Consider the following 20245-nt stretch of genomic DNA (forward strand, 5'->3'; position numbering starts at 1 on the left):
AGAGGGTTGTAGAGATAGCAGGCGTCGAACCTGCTTTTTTGGTTATTCCACTGGTTGCAGAGTATCTACAATGGGCATTACAAAATTCCATACCATTACAAGTTGCGTTATTGGATTATAGGGGCGAGTTGAAGGTACATCTACCCCCTCACAAATACTTCTCTGTGCTGCAATTGGGTCAATGGGAAGAATTACCAAAAAGGTCAGAACGTCCGGTCAGTGGTGTCACTGTTTTTACAGATGCTGGAGGCAAAGCTCAAAAAGCAGCACTAACATGGCTAGACAATGGGAAGTGGCATGATGTAATTTTATCTGACATTCAAGGGTCTACACAACAATCAGAATTGCGAGCTGTGGTGGAGGTCTTCAGGCGATGGAACACAGCACCTGTTAATGTGGTATGTGACTCTTTATATGTCGTAGGGATTGTCCAGAGGATGGAGCGTGCTCTGCTCAAAGAGATAGCTAATGAACAACTATACCAACTTTTTCATGAATTATGGCTTTTGCTGACAGAGCGACTGCATCCATATTTCATCACACATATCCGTAGTCACACAGGACTCCTGGAAGGCTTAGCTGAAGGCAATGCTCAGGCAGACAAACTTGTCGCACCTGCCTGGGCTGCGCCTTCAATTGATCGCTTTGCTCAAGCACAACGATCCCATGCCTTTTTCCATCAATCTGCTAAGGTACTGCGGCGTCAGTTTGGGCTACGCAGTGCAGATGCACGTGGGATAGTCCAGTCCTGTCCAGACTGTCAACATCTTGGGGGTGGTTTAGCACCTGGTGTCAACCCCCGCGGTACTGGACCGTTGGAGATATGGCAAATGGATGTAACACACATCCCCGAATTTGGACGGCTGAAATATGTCCACGTGAGTGTTGACTGTTTCTCCCTTGCTACCTGGGCTACAGCACAAACAGGCGAATCCAGCAAACACGTTCAACGACACATGCGTTCTGCTATTGCAGCCCTGGGCATTCCACAGACAATTAAAACGGACAATGGCCCAGGCTATGTGGCACGTGCCACACAGGACTTTTTCCAGCTGTGGGGTATAACACATGTAACAGGTGTCCCACATTCACCAACGGGACAAGCTATTGTGGAGCGCATGAATCAAACTCTGAAACACCTTTTACAAAAACAAAAAGGGGGAGAGCCAGGGCTATCTCCTCCTGACAGGTTGTGTAAAGCGCTTGATGTACTAAACTTTTTACGCTTGCCACAGGACTACTCTGTACCTCCAGCAGTAAAACATGGTGCAGGGTTAAAGGGAGGTATGGAGGCTTTTCAGAAAGAACAGGAACAAGCCAAAGTGATGGTAAAAAATGGGGTGACTGGTGTGTGGGAAGGTCCAATGAAATTAATAACGTTGGGTCGAGGGTATGCATGTGTCGTTACAGATACAGGAGCCAAATGGGTACCAGCTAAGTGGGTGAAGCCGTGGCTACAAAAACAACCTGAACTACAGGAGCCAACTCAGGATCTGCCTCGGAACACTGACCTCTCAAGAGATCCAGTGCCCTGACTGCTGGAAGTGTGAAAAAAGGTTTGCGTGGGAGGTATAGAAAAGGGAGCAAAAGGCGCCGTCATGATGAAGCAAGGGGTTGTTTTTTCTGTGTTAAGCCTGCTTTGGATCCTGGACCTGACAAAAGGTCATCAACCGATAGTCCTTCCACCTACACCATGGAAGGGGAGTCACAACGTTTGGGTGACTCTGATGCGGAGCTTGAACCAGACGCAGTTTTGTGCCTCCTTAGCTCAGCCTGAACAACCCTTTCATACATTTCTAGTGGGGGTCCCCTTAAACAGATCTGAAAGTAAGGAGACAGTGGCAGGGTTGAATGTGCTGAAACAGAGCCTCTGTGAGAATGCAATGAAATGTGGCAAACATTGGGATTTATGGGACGATAGCTTGCCTGTCAGTCCCTTAGAGCCCCAAGAACTTGACATCCTAGGAACTTTAGAGGCAGAATCCTGTGTGTTTTTCAATTACACAGAGGGATCAAACATTTATCAGAACGACATAAAGAGATTACAAAATGTCACACCCAGTAATCCATTGTGGCAAATTGAATCTATCTGGTGTGCAAACGTAGGGCGCAGTCAAACAGAGCCAGCACCGGATTTGGCCATGCCTAGAAAATTACCAGAAGGTTTATTCCTAATTTGTGGAGATAGGGCTTGGCCAGGGCTACCCAGTAAAAAACTGGGAGGTCCGTGTACCATAGGTAAATTAAGCGTACTAATGCCCACACGAAAGGTCATATTAAACCACACTAACCTACACAATATTAAAAGAAGTGTCACTACCTTAGGGAAAGAATGTAAAGATGAGGTAGAACTATGGTCTAGGACCAAAGTAGTTCTTTCTTCTATTTTTGCACCGGGTGTTGCTGCTGCACAAGGACTAACACAATTGCGAAATTTAGCTTGCTGGGTTGCAAAAAGAGCTGATCAAACTTCTAGAATTTTAGGAACATTAGCCAATGATGTAGATAGTATCCGACATGCTACCTTACAAAATAGAGCTGCTATAGATTTTTTATTATTAGTGCACGGTCACGGATGTCAGGAGTTTGATGGGATGTGTTGCATGGATCTGAACGATCATTCCAGGTCAATTCATAAGCAGATCAAAGAGCTCATGAATACCACGCAGAAAATACGGGAACAGCATGGGTTCCTGGATGACTGGTTGGGTAATTTGGGAATTGGAGGGTGGCTGGTCGGATTGATTAAAATGCTATTGATGGGATTGTTTGTGATTTGTATTATCATCCTTGTATTACCGTGTTTATTCTCCTGCTTGCAAAGGGCCCTGCAGCGGACAATAAACACGGCCTTTCTGGCTCAAGAAAAGAAAGGGGGAATTGTAGAGGGGTTTTTGGAGCAGAATGGTCATGTAATGAGCCAGAAGTATGAGAGTATGGAGTGAAGGCCTAGCTGCGTGAGAAGATTCATGTAGCTAGTGTCAACAAGCCGACCTTCGAGAGATGAGGAAAAACAGCAGCTGAGCAAACAAGAATTGAGGGAGTAGTCGGTGGGAGCCGAACACAGAGGAGAAGAAACAAGAACTGATGGAGCCAATTAAGGAAGGACCAGTGGCAGAGCAGTGACCAATCAACACATCAAAGAAGAGTATGTTTAGTAATATTAACGAATAGCAATGCACATGCTTACAGCCAGGGAAAGTACAAAATGTATAAAAGGGACAGCTTATGCTTAATAAACCTCTTCACTTTGATTCACATTGGATTTTGTGGAGGCATGTTCCTTCTCTTCAAAAACCTATGGCATGATTTTAAAGGCAACTACAGTCAGCACATTCAGAATTAATCACCTATTTGAGACTAAAAGTACATTAGATTTACAATACATAAAAGAACTCAGAACTGTGCGGCTGATACGTCACTTCCATGAAGACCACAGTGCTGACTCAACCTGCAGGAAGATTCCTTCAAAGCCTGTCTTTACTGTACACTTCCTGCAGCCGCCCTGGGGAGGGGCAGAAGTAGAAGGTATAGTTATAAAGATGAGAAATAACTATACCAATCCTTTTGACCATGTAGGCTTATCCTGAAAGCTATGCTATCTAAAATATGGCAGCTTCTTGAATAAGAAGTCAATTCCATCTCATCTGTCTCAGCCATTTACCTAGCGTTAAAGTAAATGCTTTAACGCCCATTGCTTGTCAAAGCTAAAAAGTCAGTACAGCTATGACGGTCATTAACCCCGTTTTCAAGACCACTATCAGGTATCTTCTGTTGAATCTAGTAAGTATGGCTCAAGACGTTACCAGCTCACAACATAACCAGTGTTTTAGCCTTCAGTAGCAACGCAGCCAGCGCAAGGCATCAGACCAGCAGCACTGTTCCAGCTAAGCAGGCTAAATTTGCAATTATAAGGAGAAGAAATTTTCTCAGGTCTTTTCCACCAGGAATGCCAAGGACACCAACAAGAAAAATAGCCCCAGCAGACTCAGACAGTACAGTAAGGGGAAGGAACATTACAGACAGTCTGACTTGAATTAAAAAAGAAATTTATGTGTTTTGGTCCAAGTTCCCATCAACATGCTAAATGTAAACTCATTTAGGACAGTAGTTGCACAGAGTCACCGGAGGATGAGAAGCTTATATGAGAGACCTGACAGCATGGAGATAAAGGAAAGTCTGCTTCTCGTTACAGCAGCTGCAATGGAGGAATCGTTTCTACATAAATACGAATTTCAAAGCATCTCCTCTTACAGAACTGTATCACATTTAAGACCTTAAAAGAAAAATAACAATTCCTTAAAAACAAACTTAAAAACCTTAGCTTTTTCACACAGCAGAAAAATGTAAGTCGCTTCATATCATAAGGATCAATTACCAGAAGGAATGAAAAAGCAGTACACCTAGTAGCAACATACCATTCAGTTTAGAAACCTGGAGGAAGTGGTTCTTTCTTGACATATGCTGCAAGCATTCATCTCTTTTGGTGAAAAGGAGGAAGCAGTTCGGGCATGCAAAACATGGAATATGCTGTGGAGGGAGATCCTTTTTATGTCCGTCATTTTCATTTAGCTGGAGGAGAAAATTATCTAGTTAGGAAAAATATTAAGTCAAGAAACCAGTCCCAGTTCTCCTCATGGCCTTCCATTCCTCTCTCCCTTCCGTGGTAATATTTTCACTTTTAGGTTTTCAGCTACCACATCTATGTTTATCTACAGCCTACCCCTGTGCACTTCAGCTCATCAGACACAAGGGACTGGCCAAACTGCCACTGTCAAACTCAGCTACTCTCCCTTATTACACCGGCAACTTTTCCATTCCCTTGCACCACTGGAAGCAACCACCTTCCTCAGGAACTACAGGCTCCATCAATTCTTAGCTAGTCCCTTTACCCAGGCTCTCAGAAAAAGCTCCTTCTGTCACTAAAGCAGCTGTTTTTCCTCATGTCAGTTCTTCCCTCATCTTGCTGATCTCCAGCTTCTCAAAACGCTGCTCCTCAGAGCAGGCCCGTGACTTTTATCAAAGTCAACTCCTTCTACCCCCTTTGCCTTCTACATTAACTTCAGATCTCTGCCTTCAGGGCAAAAATCCTTTGATTTTGCTTCTGACATTCTTGCTTACTCCTTTCTTAGGTCACTCAAAGAATCTTCATGACATGCTTCTGCTTTGTCTGCTGACAAGGAACCTTATACACATATCCCTGTGGGCCCAAAGCGAGTAAGTTTAGAGTTTTAATTGATATGGGAGCCCAAATTAGTGTTTTAAATAAGCAACAAGCTGATGAGTTAGGAATTAAACCATCGAGAAAGACTATAAACATGATAGGTGGGTTGGGTAAAGGGCCATGGAAGGAATGAGACCCACATCATGAAATGGAATCAATGGGTAGATCACCTGGCCCAAATTAAGGTAGTTGATAGCAACAAGGAAGATTGGAGTGGGCTGGCTGAGTGGCTGCACATTAAGCGAGGCCACTCAGGGAAAACAGATCTCCATTAAGAGGGTCAGTCCCAGGGATGGCCAGCGCCCACGAGAATATGCTTTCTTCCACAGCTTTGTTTAGGACTATCTCCCCATCCTTCTACATCAAAATAATCCCATCTTCTTGCCTGCTGCAAGAGTCACTCCCTTTCATCAAACTTGTCTGTATCTCCTGCTAATACCCCTGGGCACACCACAGGCACACAACTTGGAAGCAATGGAAAAATAGAGCAGGGACAAACTATGATGCAATCTTTGAAGCTTGTCAGATATGACTATGCATCAGGAGTTACTACTACTAGCTAAAAGTAGTCCGATTTTCAGAGTATCTAAAACTTCCCCTGAATTTAACACAGCTTCTGGAGACTAGGTAGGTACATAACAATATTTGTTACTAAAACACTAAACTTTGAAACTGCTATCCATTACCCAATTCAGCACCAGACTCTTTAAATAAAACCACGCACCCTGAAGATAACACCTCAGCATCTCTCAGTGAACTGAGGTTTTACAGTGGTAAGTTACGAACAAAAGGGAAAGAGACAGAGCATTACCAAAAAAAAAAGAAGTTAAAAGAGTGAAGGTAGGGAGGAACAACAACCAAAAAAGCAAATATGATTAACTTATATTCAGATCAAAACTCAAATGCTAGATTATCCTTTTCCCTTCTGTAAGTTAACTAATGAGCAGCGGCAAATACGTCTATCAACAGAGACTGGAAACAGAGTAGAAACAGTTGCATCTGAATCACCCATGTTTCTTATCTCATTCTGTTGCCTCTTTTTCCCCATCTCCTTTCTGCTGCTTCTCTTCACTGTCACTTATTTCAGCCTAACTTCTTGCCTTTATCTTTCATAGTTTCGGAGATGCAGAAAAAGGGAATATCTTTTGACAGCACCAATAGAGGGACAAGACATTGAAGACAGAGCTACAGTCCTCTCAAAAGTACAACCTAATGGTCAGATCTAATGGGAGTACTGTCAGTATATACCAGGTGTTTGAAACCCAGCAGAATAAGAAAAACTATTTTGAAAGACTAAAAGAAGGGAGGGGAGATAAAGAAGGTTAAAAGGAAAAAAAAAATCAGTGCGTAATTATACGTCTTGAAAACCCTCTACTACGTTCAGTCAGGCGAGTTACTTATCCTTATGATCTTGCCTTAGATAAAAGATGGTCACTGTACTGCTGAGAGGTTGAAAATCTTTTGCAGCATATCACACAGGCAACAGCATTATTTGGGGGTCCATGTAATGTGACTGTTGGGTCACAAGGAGAATGATCAAACCTGGAGAGGAAGAAATAATTAACAAACTACTCTTCTCTGAATAGTCAAAATGTTTTTTTCAATGGGAAAAATTATGTCTTTGAACCTGTTGGACAAAAAAAAATTCCTCACTTCACTTATCATTAACTGTATCAGTTGAAGTATCCTGTACAGAGGATTCTCCCTGCAGCTTACGTGTTATAATGACCACTTTGCAGAGGAATAAAGCCTCCATTTCCTACAGAGGGATTTTAAAAATTTATTTTTTACCTCCCTGCACTAGTTCTGGCTGAGATGGAGTTAATTTTCTTCGTAGCAGCTTGTACTGTGCTTTGTTTTGGATTTATGAACAACAGTGTTGATAGCACTGGGATGTTTTAGCTGTTGCTGAGCAGTGCTTTCACAGTGTCAAGGCCTTCTCTGTTTTTCAGACTGCCCCACCAGCGAGTAGCCTGGCGGTAGGCAAGAGGCTAGGAGGGGACAGAGCTGGGACAGCTGACCCTAACTGACCAGAGGGATACCCCATAGCACATGACACCATGCTCAGCAATAAAAGCTGGGTGAAGGAGGAGGAGGAGGGGATATTCAGAGTGATGGCATTTGTCTTCCCAAGTAACCGTTCTGTGTGATAAAACCCTGCCCACCGATGGGAATTCCTTACTTTGCTTTGCTTGAGTGCACAGCTTTTGCTTTCCTTATTAAACTTTTTTTATCTCAGCCCAGAGTTTTCTCACTTCTCTTCCTCATCCCACAGGTGTGAGTGAGTGAGCAGCTGTGTGGGGCTGAGATGCCTCCTGGGGTTAAGCCACAATGCTCCCCTCAGCTTCTCTCCTTACCATCTTCCCCATGACACATTCACTAGTCAAAAGGCAGTATAGGCTGGAACCGACCCCAGACACAGTAAATGCTGACTGACAATAATCAGCTATGAACAGATGTCTGGCCTATGGCTCTTGTTCCTCTTTCCGTTCATTAGGGGCAATTCTTATCTTGCCATCAAGTTGTATACATGAGCCTTTCGCTCTTTTTCAAGTTTGAATGAAGAAATAACAGAACTGGAGAACAGAAATCTTGTTTCGCAGAAAAACAGATATTAAAAAATACTCAACAAAAGGAAGAAATCAATTCCGAAGGAAAAATTCCCCAAACAACACCCCCAAAAAAAAGACCAACCAGGAAGTTCATCACATCATCCATATAAAATCCATAACATACTAATCTGCTCTCCAAATGGAATTCTGTAGACTTGACGCTGATGTCCTAAGTTCGAGCATATTCTTTCATTGTGATTTCTTGCACTGAGCTCTTGCACTATGTCCTTACCTTTGAAGGTGACCTATGAGAAGATGTCCATTGTCAAACTCTCTGTTGCAATGCATCACAGGACAGGGCATGGGATTGCTCTGTCCCATTGCTCGCGTCTGACCTGCCCTCTTATAAATACCCCTTCTTCCACTGTTAACGGTGTCTGGTTTGAGACCTGTGTTATAAAACAAAGCACTTAACAAGAATCTGAATTATAGAGGCTTAAGATAACAAAATAACACAGAAGCCCTAGAGCATTTAAAAAAAATCAAGTTATATTGATTCTTAAAAGCATGCTAACAATGCACTGTAATGCAGTCCTACTACAGTAAGTCTGCTCTTCCAGTTGAAGAATCTCTCTCTTTGATCCTCAGTAGGATTACTTTTCAAACACTTTGACAGCTTTCCTCCAGGTCCTCTGGGCAATATTTTACATTGATTGAACTTCCTGAAGTTATACTTACTTATGTAGACATTTTCCTGAACCACAGTTCAACAGTAATATTTTTCCTTCCAGAAACTTTGCTTATAAAAGTAGTTAACACTGCCTTAGTGGTTTTTAGACTTTCTATATTAAATTTTCTAAGCAGCAAAACTTTAGAATAATAGCTTTTATGGAAATGAGTGTATAAGAACTTTCAAATGCCACACTCTAGCAAAGTTAATATTGTAAGATCTAGTTATGCAGAAGAGGCACCTGCAAGCTCAATGTCAGTACTGCTCAATTAGCAGAGGTCCTATTCTGCAATGCAGGACTTGGAAAACGTATCACTGAAACTTAGTTTCCTCTTCTTACCTGGCATTTTTAACCACTGGTCCACACATAATCTTGCAGCTTCTGTGTCACTGTGTTCCCGAATAAATTCTAGTTCTTGCAACCCGTGAGCACATTGGGAATCCACTTTCTCCTGAAATGGAAAACAACAGGCAAGGTGGCGATCAAATTGGGGGTGGGGGTCGGGGCGGGGAAGTAATTCAAGATTAAGTATGTATACCAAAACTTACATGTGGGTCTCTCAAAATCTAAGGAAAAAAAACCCAAAAGCTTAAGAGGGTGGGCGGAAATCTTACAACTTGACTGACTTCTATATAACACAATAAAGATGCAACGTAACAGCAAAACAAAACAAAACAAAAATACTCATTTTTGTGCCCAAAAGAAAAGCCACAGCTTAGATCAATTTACTTTTACTGCACCTACTGAACTTTCTGAAGCATGTACATAACCAAGAAGATTCTTAAGATTATAAAAAGAAGCAAATAATAATGAAATTTTTTTGTAGAAAAAGGCAACACAATATGGTTATTGAAACCAAGGAGTCAATTTGTTCTACTGCTGAGGCAAAAAAAATATATGGCAGTTTCACTTTAAAGAGTAATTTTAATTCTGCAGATTGCATTACCTGATGAGGAGTGAGGAGCCGCCCAGAATGAAAATATTCATCATTAACAAAAGGATTTTTTAGCCTTCATTCTCAGACTACTTTAAAAGCTACATAGCTATCTCTGACTCTTTACAGTTGAAAAACTCTATGTGGAAACATTAACAGATTGCCAGATTCTAAGTGGAGGAGACAGGAGAGGGATGTAGGCCTCTGGACTTCAAAGCTACCTTGGACTGTATCTAACAGCGTTTTACTCTGTTGTATTACAGCTGCATAGTCTACTGCAGACTACAACAAGCTGTAACTATAGTACAATTATGTGACTTTAAAAGCCATTAACAGTGTTCAGAAAATCAGGCTCGAAAGTCATCATGTTCCACAAATACTGGATTTACATTTGTCCCTGTTGAATTTCATGATGTTCTTATAAGCCCATTCCTTCAACCTGCCCAAGTCCCGCTGATAGCAGCCCTACCCTTAAGCCTATTGACTGCACCTCCCAGTTTCTAATAAAAATTAAAAAATCCATGTTTTTCAAATGGCTGCACAATACAATTCACAGAAGCACAGAATCACAGAATCAACCAGGTTGGAAGAGACCTCAGGGATCATCGAGTCCAACCGTTGCCCTGACACCACCCTGTCGACTAGACCATGCCACTAAGTGCCATGTCCAGTCTTTTCTTAAACACATCCAGAGATGGTGACTCCACCACCTCCCTGGGCAGCCCATTCCAATGTCTAATGACCCTTTCTGAAAAGAAATTCTTCCTAATGTCCAACCTGAACCTCCCCTGGCGAAGCTTGAGGCTGTGTCCTCTTGTCCTATCGCTAGTTGCCCGGGAGAAGAGGCCGACTCCCACTTCACTACAACCTCCCTTCAGGTAGTTGTAGACTGCAATAAGGGTCACCTCTGAGCCTCCTCTTCTCCAGGCTAAACAAGCCCAGCTCCCTCAGCCATTCCTCATAGGTCAGACCCTCCAGACCCTTCACCAGCTTGGTCGCCCTCCTCTGGACTCGCTCCAACACCTCAACATCTTTCTTGAAGTGCGGGGCCCAGAACTGAACACAGTACTCAAGATGCAGCCTCACCAGTGCCGAGTACAGAGGGACGATCACTTCCCTAGACCGGCTGGCTACACTCTTCCTAATAGAGGCCAGGATGCCATTGGCCTTCTTGGCCACCTGGGCACACTGCTGCCTCATGTTTAGCTGGCTGTCGATCAGCACCCCCACGTCTCTTTCCTCCGGGCCGCTTTCTAACCACTCTTCCCCCAGCCTGTAGCGCTGCATGGGGTTGTTGTGGCTGAAGTGTAAGACCCGGCACTTGTTCCTGTTGAACCTCATGCCGTTGGTCTCGGCCCATCTATCTAACCTGTCCAGATCCCTCTGCAGGGCCTTCCTACCCTCCAGCAGATCGACACTGCCACCCAGCTTGGTGTCATCTGCAAATTTGCTGAGGGTGCACTCAATCCCTACGTCTAGATCATCTATAAAGATATTGAACAGCACCGGCCCCAGAACTGAGCCCTGGGGAACACCGCTAGTGTCCGGCCGCCAGTTGGACTTTGCCCCCTTCACCACCACTCTCTGGGCTTGGCCATCCAGACAGTTTTTAACCCATTGAAGAGTCCACCCATCCAAGCCCTGTGGGGTTCCCATGGGACAATGGTGGGAACGAGGTACTGAACGAGCTATGTCCAGGCATGTCCAGGGGGTGGTAATGAACTAGCCAATCATAATACAGAACAAGGGCCTTAGCTATGAGACCAACAAGATATGGGGGAAGTTGAGGACCTTGGCTATGAGAAAAATAAGATATGGGGAAGCTGAAAAATAAGAAAGAATGCAGCACCTGCAAGATATAACTTTTTAGCATAAGCCAATCAGAACTAATATAGAGGCGTGTGAACAAAGCATACTAACCAATCATAATAGAAATGACATGTACACAGAGTGTGTACAAAAATAGAATAGTATAAATGTACCCTCAGATACGTAAATAAACGAGATCTGCTTAACGATCATATTGGTCTGCGTGCATTTACTCCGTGCCCTCTCAACAAGTGGCGCCCGAACAGGGACTTTCCCCCGGACCAGGGGCCTTCGGCCGGAGACTGTGGAAAAGCAGCGGACAACGGCACGAAAGGAAAGGGTGAGAGGAAGCCAGCTGTAGAGTGCTGCCCCGGCACTGGATTTTCGCACCAGCAGGAACGGATGCGGTAAGCCCGAGTTTTGCCAGCAAAGGAAAACCTGGGTAGGGCTTCCCAGGCAGCTGGGGGAGGAATGGGGTCTACCCTGACCAAGACAGAAGTGGCAGTGGTGAAACTCCTCCAACATATACTCTCTGAGAGAGGAATTAAATATGACGAAGCTGCGTTAAAGCAGTTACTGTTTTGGGCAAAAGATAAAGGACATTTTACAACCTTTAGTGATGTCTTTGAAATGCCTTTTTGGGAGAAGATTGGTGACTCTCTCTGGAATGCGGTGTCAAGTGGTGATAAGGAAGCCTATAAATTGTCTACTACATGGAGGCTGGTTAGCGAAGCGTTAAAAGGAATAAAAGCAGAGAGAGAAGTCACACATTCAGCTTTTATGGCTTTAGGACCACAGACGTCTACTACCCCCTCACTGTTTGCGGGACCAACACCTCCCACGGCCCCGGTGGCTGTACCGGTGGCAGCTCCTTTATCGCCGTCGGTACGGACGGCTCCGAAAAAGGCTGAGGAGCGGGGAGCAAGTAAAATAGATACAGATCCATCAGAACCGGTAGTGCGCCCTAAAACACAAACTCGATTTGGACTAATTGATTCAGACGCTGAACAGGAGAATTCGCCAAAACCCCCTCCTCCTCTCATTGATCTCTCTACGGATGAGGCTGAGCAGGAGAACAAGAAGGAGGGTAAAACTGTTTCGTATCCACCTTTACCGGATTCCCCGTTTCCTGAGTCTGTTGAACAAAGTTTACATTCCGGCGCTAAACGACCACCGTTAAAGTCTCCAGTTACGGAGTCAGCAGTACCGGAGTCACAAGGACTTAAAGGACCGTTACCATCACGAAATGGACACGACATTGACATGACAGAGCTTGGTAGACAATTGGAAGAATTAAAGACGGAATTGCAGCAGCATCGTTCAGCCAACGCCTCGGGACACGTGACTATGTCTCCCCAAAACCCCCCTCTGTGTTCGGGACAAGTATTAGGGCCACCTCAACCTCCTTTGCAAATCCCTACTCCACCTTTAGATCAGGGCGGGGGGGGAGGTTTGCGTCCATCTGGTAATGTGGGAGGTGAGGGAGAGAGTCAGCGTCCGCCCGCGTATACAGGGGAGGGGGGGAGGAGTGAAATGGAAAGGGATCATTCGAGATGCGTTATTAGAAGGAGTTATAATTCCGCAAGCATATCCTGTGATTGTGGGTGCGGGTCCTGAGGGAAAAAATCTTTGGCAACCGTTAGATTGGAAAATTATAAAAGAAACACGCCAGTCTATACAGACAAATGGCTTGGGCTCTCAGTATACACAGGCTTTGCTTAAACATATTTTTGCAACTAACCTTTTCACGGCAAATGACATTCGACAACTAATGTCCGTGCTGCTGTCTCCTTCTCAAGTTCTACATTTTCTTAATGCCTGGAATAGCGCTTGTCATAGAATAGCTAATACACCTAGGGGTCGGGATGATCCTCTCTTTAACATCACGGCACAAATGCTGTTAGGAGAGGGTCCTTTTTCAACTGTACAGTGGCAAGCGCAGTTTCATGTTGAGGCATTAGTGGCAGCTCAAGACAGTGCATTTCAAGCATTAATATCAGTTCCTAGTGAAGGTGTTCAACAAGCGTATACCAGAGTTTTTCAACAGATAGGAGAACCATATGGTAAATTTATAGATAGTCTGTATGCAGCTTTGCGAAGCATGCCTGATTTAGATGAAAGTACTAGAGACAAGTTACTGGATGTTCTTGCTTTTGATAATGCTAATGAGACAACTAGAAAAGCATTGGCACATTTACCGAGAGGTGGGGGGGTGGCGGCTATGCTGGAAGCAGTAGAAAGAATGTTAGGAATGGAACAGGCTCAAGTTATGGCAGCTGCAGTCGGAGCAGCAGTGAAACCTCTGCTGCGAGCAAAGGACAAAGATAGGAAATGTTTCAACTGCGGACAGACAGGGCATTTTAAAAAAGATTGCAGAAAAGGACCAAGGAAGTGGTGTGTTAACTGCCGAAGATCAAATCACTATACGGCAGAGTGTACACGATTACAGGGAAACTCCCGGCGGAGCGCGCCGCACCCGCGCGCGCAGACAACAAGTCAGGGTGCTTGGACCGCCACTCCGCAGCCACAAGAGGAAGTGCCGGAGTGGATGTGGAAACAAAATTAGACATATACTTAACAGACAAACAAGTAACTGTAGTTGAAACTAACATGAAAGGACCTTTAGGACATGGTTTGAGTGCGTTACTTCTTGGGCGATCATCTATTTCCAAGCAGGGAATAATTGTACTACCAGGGGTTATTGATGCAGATTATACAGGTCAAATATGTGCTATGGTATACACCCTATCCCCGCCTGCATTTATTCCGAAGGGCCAAAAGATTGCTCAGTTAGTTCCCTTTAAGGGCTGTGTTCCGAACGCAGAAAACAAAGACAGGGGGGGAGGGTTGTTTTGGATCGATGGGACAAGCATTGGTTAATCTTGCTATTGACATCACTAGAAACCAACCGCGTGAAAGAGTAACATTGCGGAATCAGAATGGGGAAGAAAGACAGATCTCTATGCTAATCGATACAGGAGCCGATGTTACGATCATTGCACAGCAACACTGGCCCTCTGCTTGGCCTGTGCAAGTGGCTCCAGTAACGATAGCAGGAGTTGGAGGCTGTACTTTGCCAATGATGAGTCAACAACCGGTACAGCTGCAATTTGCAGACGGAGCCTGTGTAAATGTTAGACCCTATGTCATGAAAGTGCCAGTATCGCTTGTGGGACGAGATGTCTTAACACAATTAGGTGCACGACTGATAACGCCTTTTTAGGAGCAGTCACTGAAAAAGGGCCTGTCCTACCTTTAAAATGGAAAACAGAAACACCGGTATGGGTGGATCAGTGGCCGCTTAGATCAGACAGGCTGGAACAGATTGAATTGTTAGTCCAAGAACAGCTAGAAGCAGGTCATATCAGACCGTCCACAAGCCCTTACAATACTCCAATTTTCACGATTCCGAAAAAATCAGGCAAATGGCGATTGCTTCATGATTTGCGGGCCATAAACGATGTTATGGAAGATATGGGAGCATTACAACCTGGACTACCCACTCCTACCATGATTCCAGAAGGTTGGCAAATTTTAGTAATTGATCTAAAAGATTGTTTTTTCACGATATTTTTACATGACAGAGATTGTGCCAAATTTGCGTTCACAGTTCCGAGTATTAACAAGCAGGAACCTGCTAAGAGGTATGAGTGGATAGTCTTACCTCAGGGTATGAAAAATTCTCCTACATTATGTCAATTATATGTTGCATGGGCCTTACAACCTTTTCGTCAAAAGTTTCCTAATCTTTTGATTTATCATTATATGGATGATATTCTGATTGCTGGACAGGATTTAAAGGTGGAATTTGTGTTACCATTGTTAGAAAAAATGCTAGAACAGCGAGGACTGAAAATTGCCCCTGAAAAAATACAAAGATCAGAGCCTTGGAGGTACTTAGGCTGGGAGGTAACTAAGCAAACCATTCGACCTCAAAAAATCACCCTGAAAGTTGATATATCCACATTGGCTGATGCTCAGAAATTGTTAGGAGAATTGCAGTGGGTTCGTAATACTTGTGGCATTACAAATGATGATATTGCACCATTAATGCCATTGCTTGGACAAAACCCTGATGTCACTGTGAGCCGTACACTCACTGCAGACCAACAAGCAGCTATAAACAAAATTGGACACAAGGTGGCTACACAGGACGTGGCTCGAATTACTGAGAATGAGCCACTTTCAGCAATTATTGCAAATACATCAATGGAAAATAAGCATTTGAAAGCATTAATAGTTCAGTTAAAACCAACTCTCAAAATTACTGAATGGGGTTTTCCACCTTTTCATCCTAAAACAACAATTTGTACCAGAGTGGAAGCAATAGCACAATTGCTTGTCAAAGTGCGTAAAAGAATTACAGACATTACTGGACTAGACTCAGATGTTATCTATTTACCTATCAAGAAGGAATATCTACAGTGGTTAACAAATCAGTCAACTATTTTTCAAATAGCCTTACAGGACTTTACTGGACAATTGTTAACACATTTACCAAAAGATAAAAAGCTACAGTTTATTTGCAAACAGGATAGGGAAGAAAAACCTATCAGATCCGAGATACCTGTGACTGGACTAACTGTTTTTACTGATGCAGGGAAGCGATCACACTCAGCAGTTATTACCTGGCAAGAGGATGGACAATGGAAACATTGCAAATTCTCAGGACAAACTGAGGACTCATTGCAGACACTTGAACTTTTTGCAATATACCAGGTCTTTATAAAATGGAAGGACTTACCTGTAAATATTGTAACAGACTCTCTTTATGCAGCAGGCATTGTAAATCAAATTGAAAGAGCTTTTATACGACCAGTGAAGAATATGCAACTTTACACCATTTTGCTACAGTTGCATCAGGCAATAAACCTCAGAGAGGTACCTTATTTTGTTACTCACATTCGTAGTCATCAATTTGATCAAGGTTTGAGCATTGGCAATAATAAAGCAGACACACTTGTGTCCTATACGCAAATATCACCAAATTTATTTGAACAAGCACGCCTATCCCATCAATTCCTTCATCAATCAGCGAAAATGCTAGCGAAACAATTTCAGCTCACCATGGCACAAGCACGTGAATTAGTTAGTGCTTGTCCTAGTTGTCAGAAAATTGGCATGGGAATTGGAATAGGGGTAAATCCTCGAGGACTGAGTGCGTTGCAACTGTGGCAAATGGATGTTACTCACATTGTAGAATTCGGAAGGCTCAAATATGTTCATGTATCTGTTGATACGTTTTCACATGTAATATGGGCAACAGCACAAACTGGGGAAACAGGTCGTCATGTCAAACGACATTTACTTGCTTGCTTTGCAAGTCTTGGGGTTCCACAACAACTTAAGACTGATAATGGACCAGCATATTGTTCACAGATTTTTCATCAATTTTGTCAGCTATGGGGTATTACACATGTCACTGGGATTCCTCATTCGCCTACGGGTCAGGCGATTGTGGAACGTGCTCATAGTACATTGAAACAGCTTCTGCAAAAACAAAAAGGGGGAGAGGTGACTGAACCTTCTGAGAGACTTGCAAAAGCTGTTTATGTACTTAACCATTTAACTTTAGCAGGAGATAAGGAGCGACCCCCAATTGTAATACGTTGGGAGGCAGTTCGACAGGGAGCAAGCTATGTGCAAAACAAAGGCAAAGTGTGGTACAGGGAACCAGGTACTAACGAGTGGTTAGGACCAGGGGAACTGTTACTAATGGGTCGAGGTTATGCTTCTGTCTCTACGGGCACAGGAGTACGATGGTTTCCGATCAAATGTATTAAACCATATGTGGAGGTGGAATCTAGATCCGGAGATCCGACAGAGAGTAGCAGAAGACAGCAGGGCAATCAGGGATGCAGCAGGAAATAGTTGGCTCAACAAAATCCGGCAAGAATTAGGTGGATTGTCTCTAAAAGGATGGTTAGCCACATTGTTAGAGGGAATAGTTTATGTAGTTGTGATTATAGTTATCATAGGGATCTTCGTGGGTTGTGTTGAGACAATCATTGAGAAGAGTATATGGAAGTAGTGAGATAATAAATCTAACTACTTCCAAAGGGGGAAATTGATACCGGATGGTTTAGCAACGGTTTAGCAAGAGTAGGCCTCAGAGTAGGCTCTAAAAGGCCTGCTCTGTGTTACCTTTACACAGAATCGGCTTTCCTGTCAGTAATTTTCCTTTCAGCTAGAATAACAGAGAATAACAGTATGTTCTGAAGCAAACTGCATGTTTTGTAGATAGAGTCTGCTTATGGGAATGTTTATAATAGACATTATCCTACTTGTGTTATCCTGTTTGTTTACATGTTTGCAGAGAACTGTGCAATGAATGGTCAATACAGCCTTTTTGGCACAACAACAGAGAGCAGGATTTATGGGTAACCAAGGCTGGGATTCTCTGACCGGGCTCTGCGAGACACAGGGAACCAGGTTCAAGTAAGAAACAAAGACAAAAAGGACAGGACAGGACATAGCTCATTCAAAAACAAAAAGGGGGATTTGTGGGGTTCCCACGGGACAATGGTGGGAACGAGGTACTGAACGAGCTATGTCCAGGCATGTCCAGGGGGTGGTAATGGGGTGGTGATGAACTAGCCAATCATAATACAGAACAAGGGCCTTAGCTATGAGACCAACAAGATATGGGGGAAGTTGAGGACCTTGGCTATGAGAAAAATAAGATATGGGGAAGCTGAAAAATAAGAAAGAATGCAGCACCTGCAAGATATAACTTTTTAGCATAAGCCAATCAGAACTAATATAGAGGCGTGTGAACAAAGCATACTAACCAATCATAATAGAAATGACATGTACACAGAGTGTGTACAAAAATAGAATAGTATAAATGTACCCTCAGATACGTAAATAAACGAGATCTGCTTAACGATCATATTGGTCTGCGTGCATTTACTCCGTGCCCTCTCAACAAAGCCCCAAGCAGCCAGTTTGTCTAGGAGGATGCTGTGGGAGACAGTGTCGAATGCCTTACTGAAGTCTAGATAAGACTACATCCACAGCCCTGCCCTCATCTACTAAGCGGGTCACTTGGTCATAGAAGGAGACCAGGTTGGTCGAGCAGGACCTGCCTTTCATGAATCCATGTTGGCTGGCCCCGATGCCCCGATTGTCCTGCATGTGCCATGTAATGGCACTCAGGATGATCTGTTCCATCACCTTGCCTGGCACTGAGGTCAGGCTGACAGGCCTATAGTTCCCTGGATCATCCTTCCAGCCCTTCTTGTAGATGGGCGTTATGTTTGCTAATTTCCAGTCAGCTGGAACTTCTCCAGTTAACCAGGACTGCTGGTAGATAATAGAGAGTGGTTTGGCAAGTTCATTTGCCAGTTCCTTCATTACTGTGGGGTGAATCCCATCCGGGTCCATAGCCTTGTGTGTGTCCAACTGGCACAGCAGGTCACTAACCATCTCCTGCTGGATTATGGGAGGTTCACACAGCCCCCCGTCCCTAACTTCAGGCTCTGGGGGCCGAGTCTCCTGGGGACAACCGGTCTTAACATTAAAGACCGAGGCAAAGAAGGCATTGAGCACCTCTGCCTTTTCCTCGTCCCCTGACACTACACTACCCTCCTCATTCAGCAAGTGGTGGAGGCTCTCCTTGACCCTCCTTTTTCTGTTGATGTATTTGTAAAAGCTTTTTTTGTTGTCTTTGACTGTAGCAGCCAAATCAAGCTCTAATTGAGCTTTGGCCCTTCTAATCTTCTCCCTACACGACCTGGCCACGTCCCTCTAGACCTCCCGAGTTACCTGACCCTTCTTCCAGAGCAAATAGGCTCTTTTTTTCCTTAAGTTCTAGCCTAAGTTCTCTGTTTAACCAGGCCGGTCTTTTTCCCCGACGGCTTCTCTTCCTACACACCGGGACAGCCTGCTCCTGAATATTTAGCAACTCCCTTTTGAAGCATGTCCAGCCTTCCTGGACTCCTTTGCCCTTCAGGACCAACTCCCAAGGGACTCGGTCCACCAGCCTCTTAAACAGGCTAAAGTCTGCCTGCTGGAAATCTAAGGCAGAAGTTCTGCTCTTGCCCCTCCTTACTTCCCCCACTATCAAAAACTCTAACATTTCATGGTCACTATTCCCAAGACGGCCACCGACCCTCACATCTCCCACTAGTCCTTCTCTGTTCACAAACAACAGGTCAAGCAGGGCCCCTCCTCTAGTGGGCTCATTTACCACTTGCATGAGGAAGTTGTCCTCCACACATTCGAGGAACCTCCTAGATTGCTTCCCCTCTGCCACGTTGTATTTCCAGCAGACATCCGGCAAGTTGAAGTCGCCCACGAGTACAAGAGCCGGCGACCGGGCGGCTTCTGACAGCCGCTTGTAAAACACCTCATCCTCCTGCTCATCCTGGTTGCGTGGTCTATAACAGACTCCCACCGTAAAGTCCACCCTGCCGACCTTCCCCCTGATCTTCACCCATAAACATTCAACCTTGTCATCCTCACCATCTTCCTCAATTTCGACACAGTCCAAGCACTCCCTAACATACAGCGCTACCCCACCGCCTCTCCTGCTTCGCCTGTCCCTCTTAAAGAGCTTATAGCCATCCATAGCAGCACTCCAGTCATGAGAGTCATCCCACCACGTTTCTGTGATGGCAACCACATCATAACCTTCCTGCTCTACAGTGGCTTCTAGCTCTTCCTGTTTGTTGCCCATACTGTGTGCATTGGTGTAAACACACTTCAGCTGGGCTAGCGGCCTTGCCCCCAACGCAGGCCTGTCACCCCTAGGTTCATTTGTGGCTGCCCTGGTCTTATCCCCCTCCCCCATCGAACCTAGTTTAAAGACCTCTTGATCAGCCCTGCCAACTTCTGGGCCATAACCCTTTTCCCCTTCTGATTTCAGCTGTTCCCCATCCAGCATAAGCAGGCCTGGTGCCATGAAAGCTGCCCCGTGGCCAACAAACCCAAAATCCCACCTATGGCACCAGTCTCTTAGCCACATATTAATCTGTTGTACTTTCATAGTCTT

General features: G+C 44.3%; 1 protein-coding gene across 4 annotated transcripts in view; it reads right to left on the reverse strand.

Moving 5' to 3' along the window:
- The window catches only part of LOC137662948 (E3 SUMO-protein ligase ZNF451-like), a 64269-nt gene that overhangs the window by 33574 nt on the left and 10450 nt on the right, over positions 1-20245 (reverse strand). For all 4 annotated transcript variants that reach the window (XM_068399745.1, XM_068399715.1, XM_068399726.1 and 1 more), the window contains exons 5-8: positions 8847-8958; positions 8069-8225; positions 6640-6766; positions 4419-4572 (exon numbers count right to left, since the gene is read on the reverse strand). In XM_068399745.1, the coding sequence (XP_068255846.1) occupies positions 4419-4572; positions 6640-6766; positions 8069-8225; positions 8847-8958 (550 nt within the window). The remainder of the gene's footprint in view (positions 1-4418; positions 4573-6639; positions 6767-8068; positions 8226-8846; positions 8959-20245) is intronic.

Source organism: Nyctibius grandis, chromosome 1 (genome assembly GCF_013368605.1).
Source record: "Nyctibius grandis isolate bNycGra1 chromosome 1, bNycGra1.pri, whole genome shotgun sequence".
NCBI lineage: Eukaryota > Metazoa > Chordata > Aves > Nyctibiiformes > Nyctibiidae > Nyctibius > Nyctibius grandis.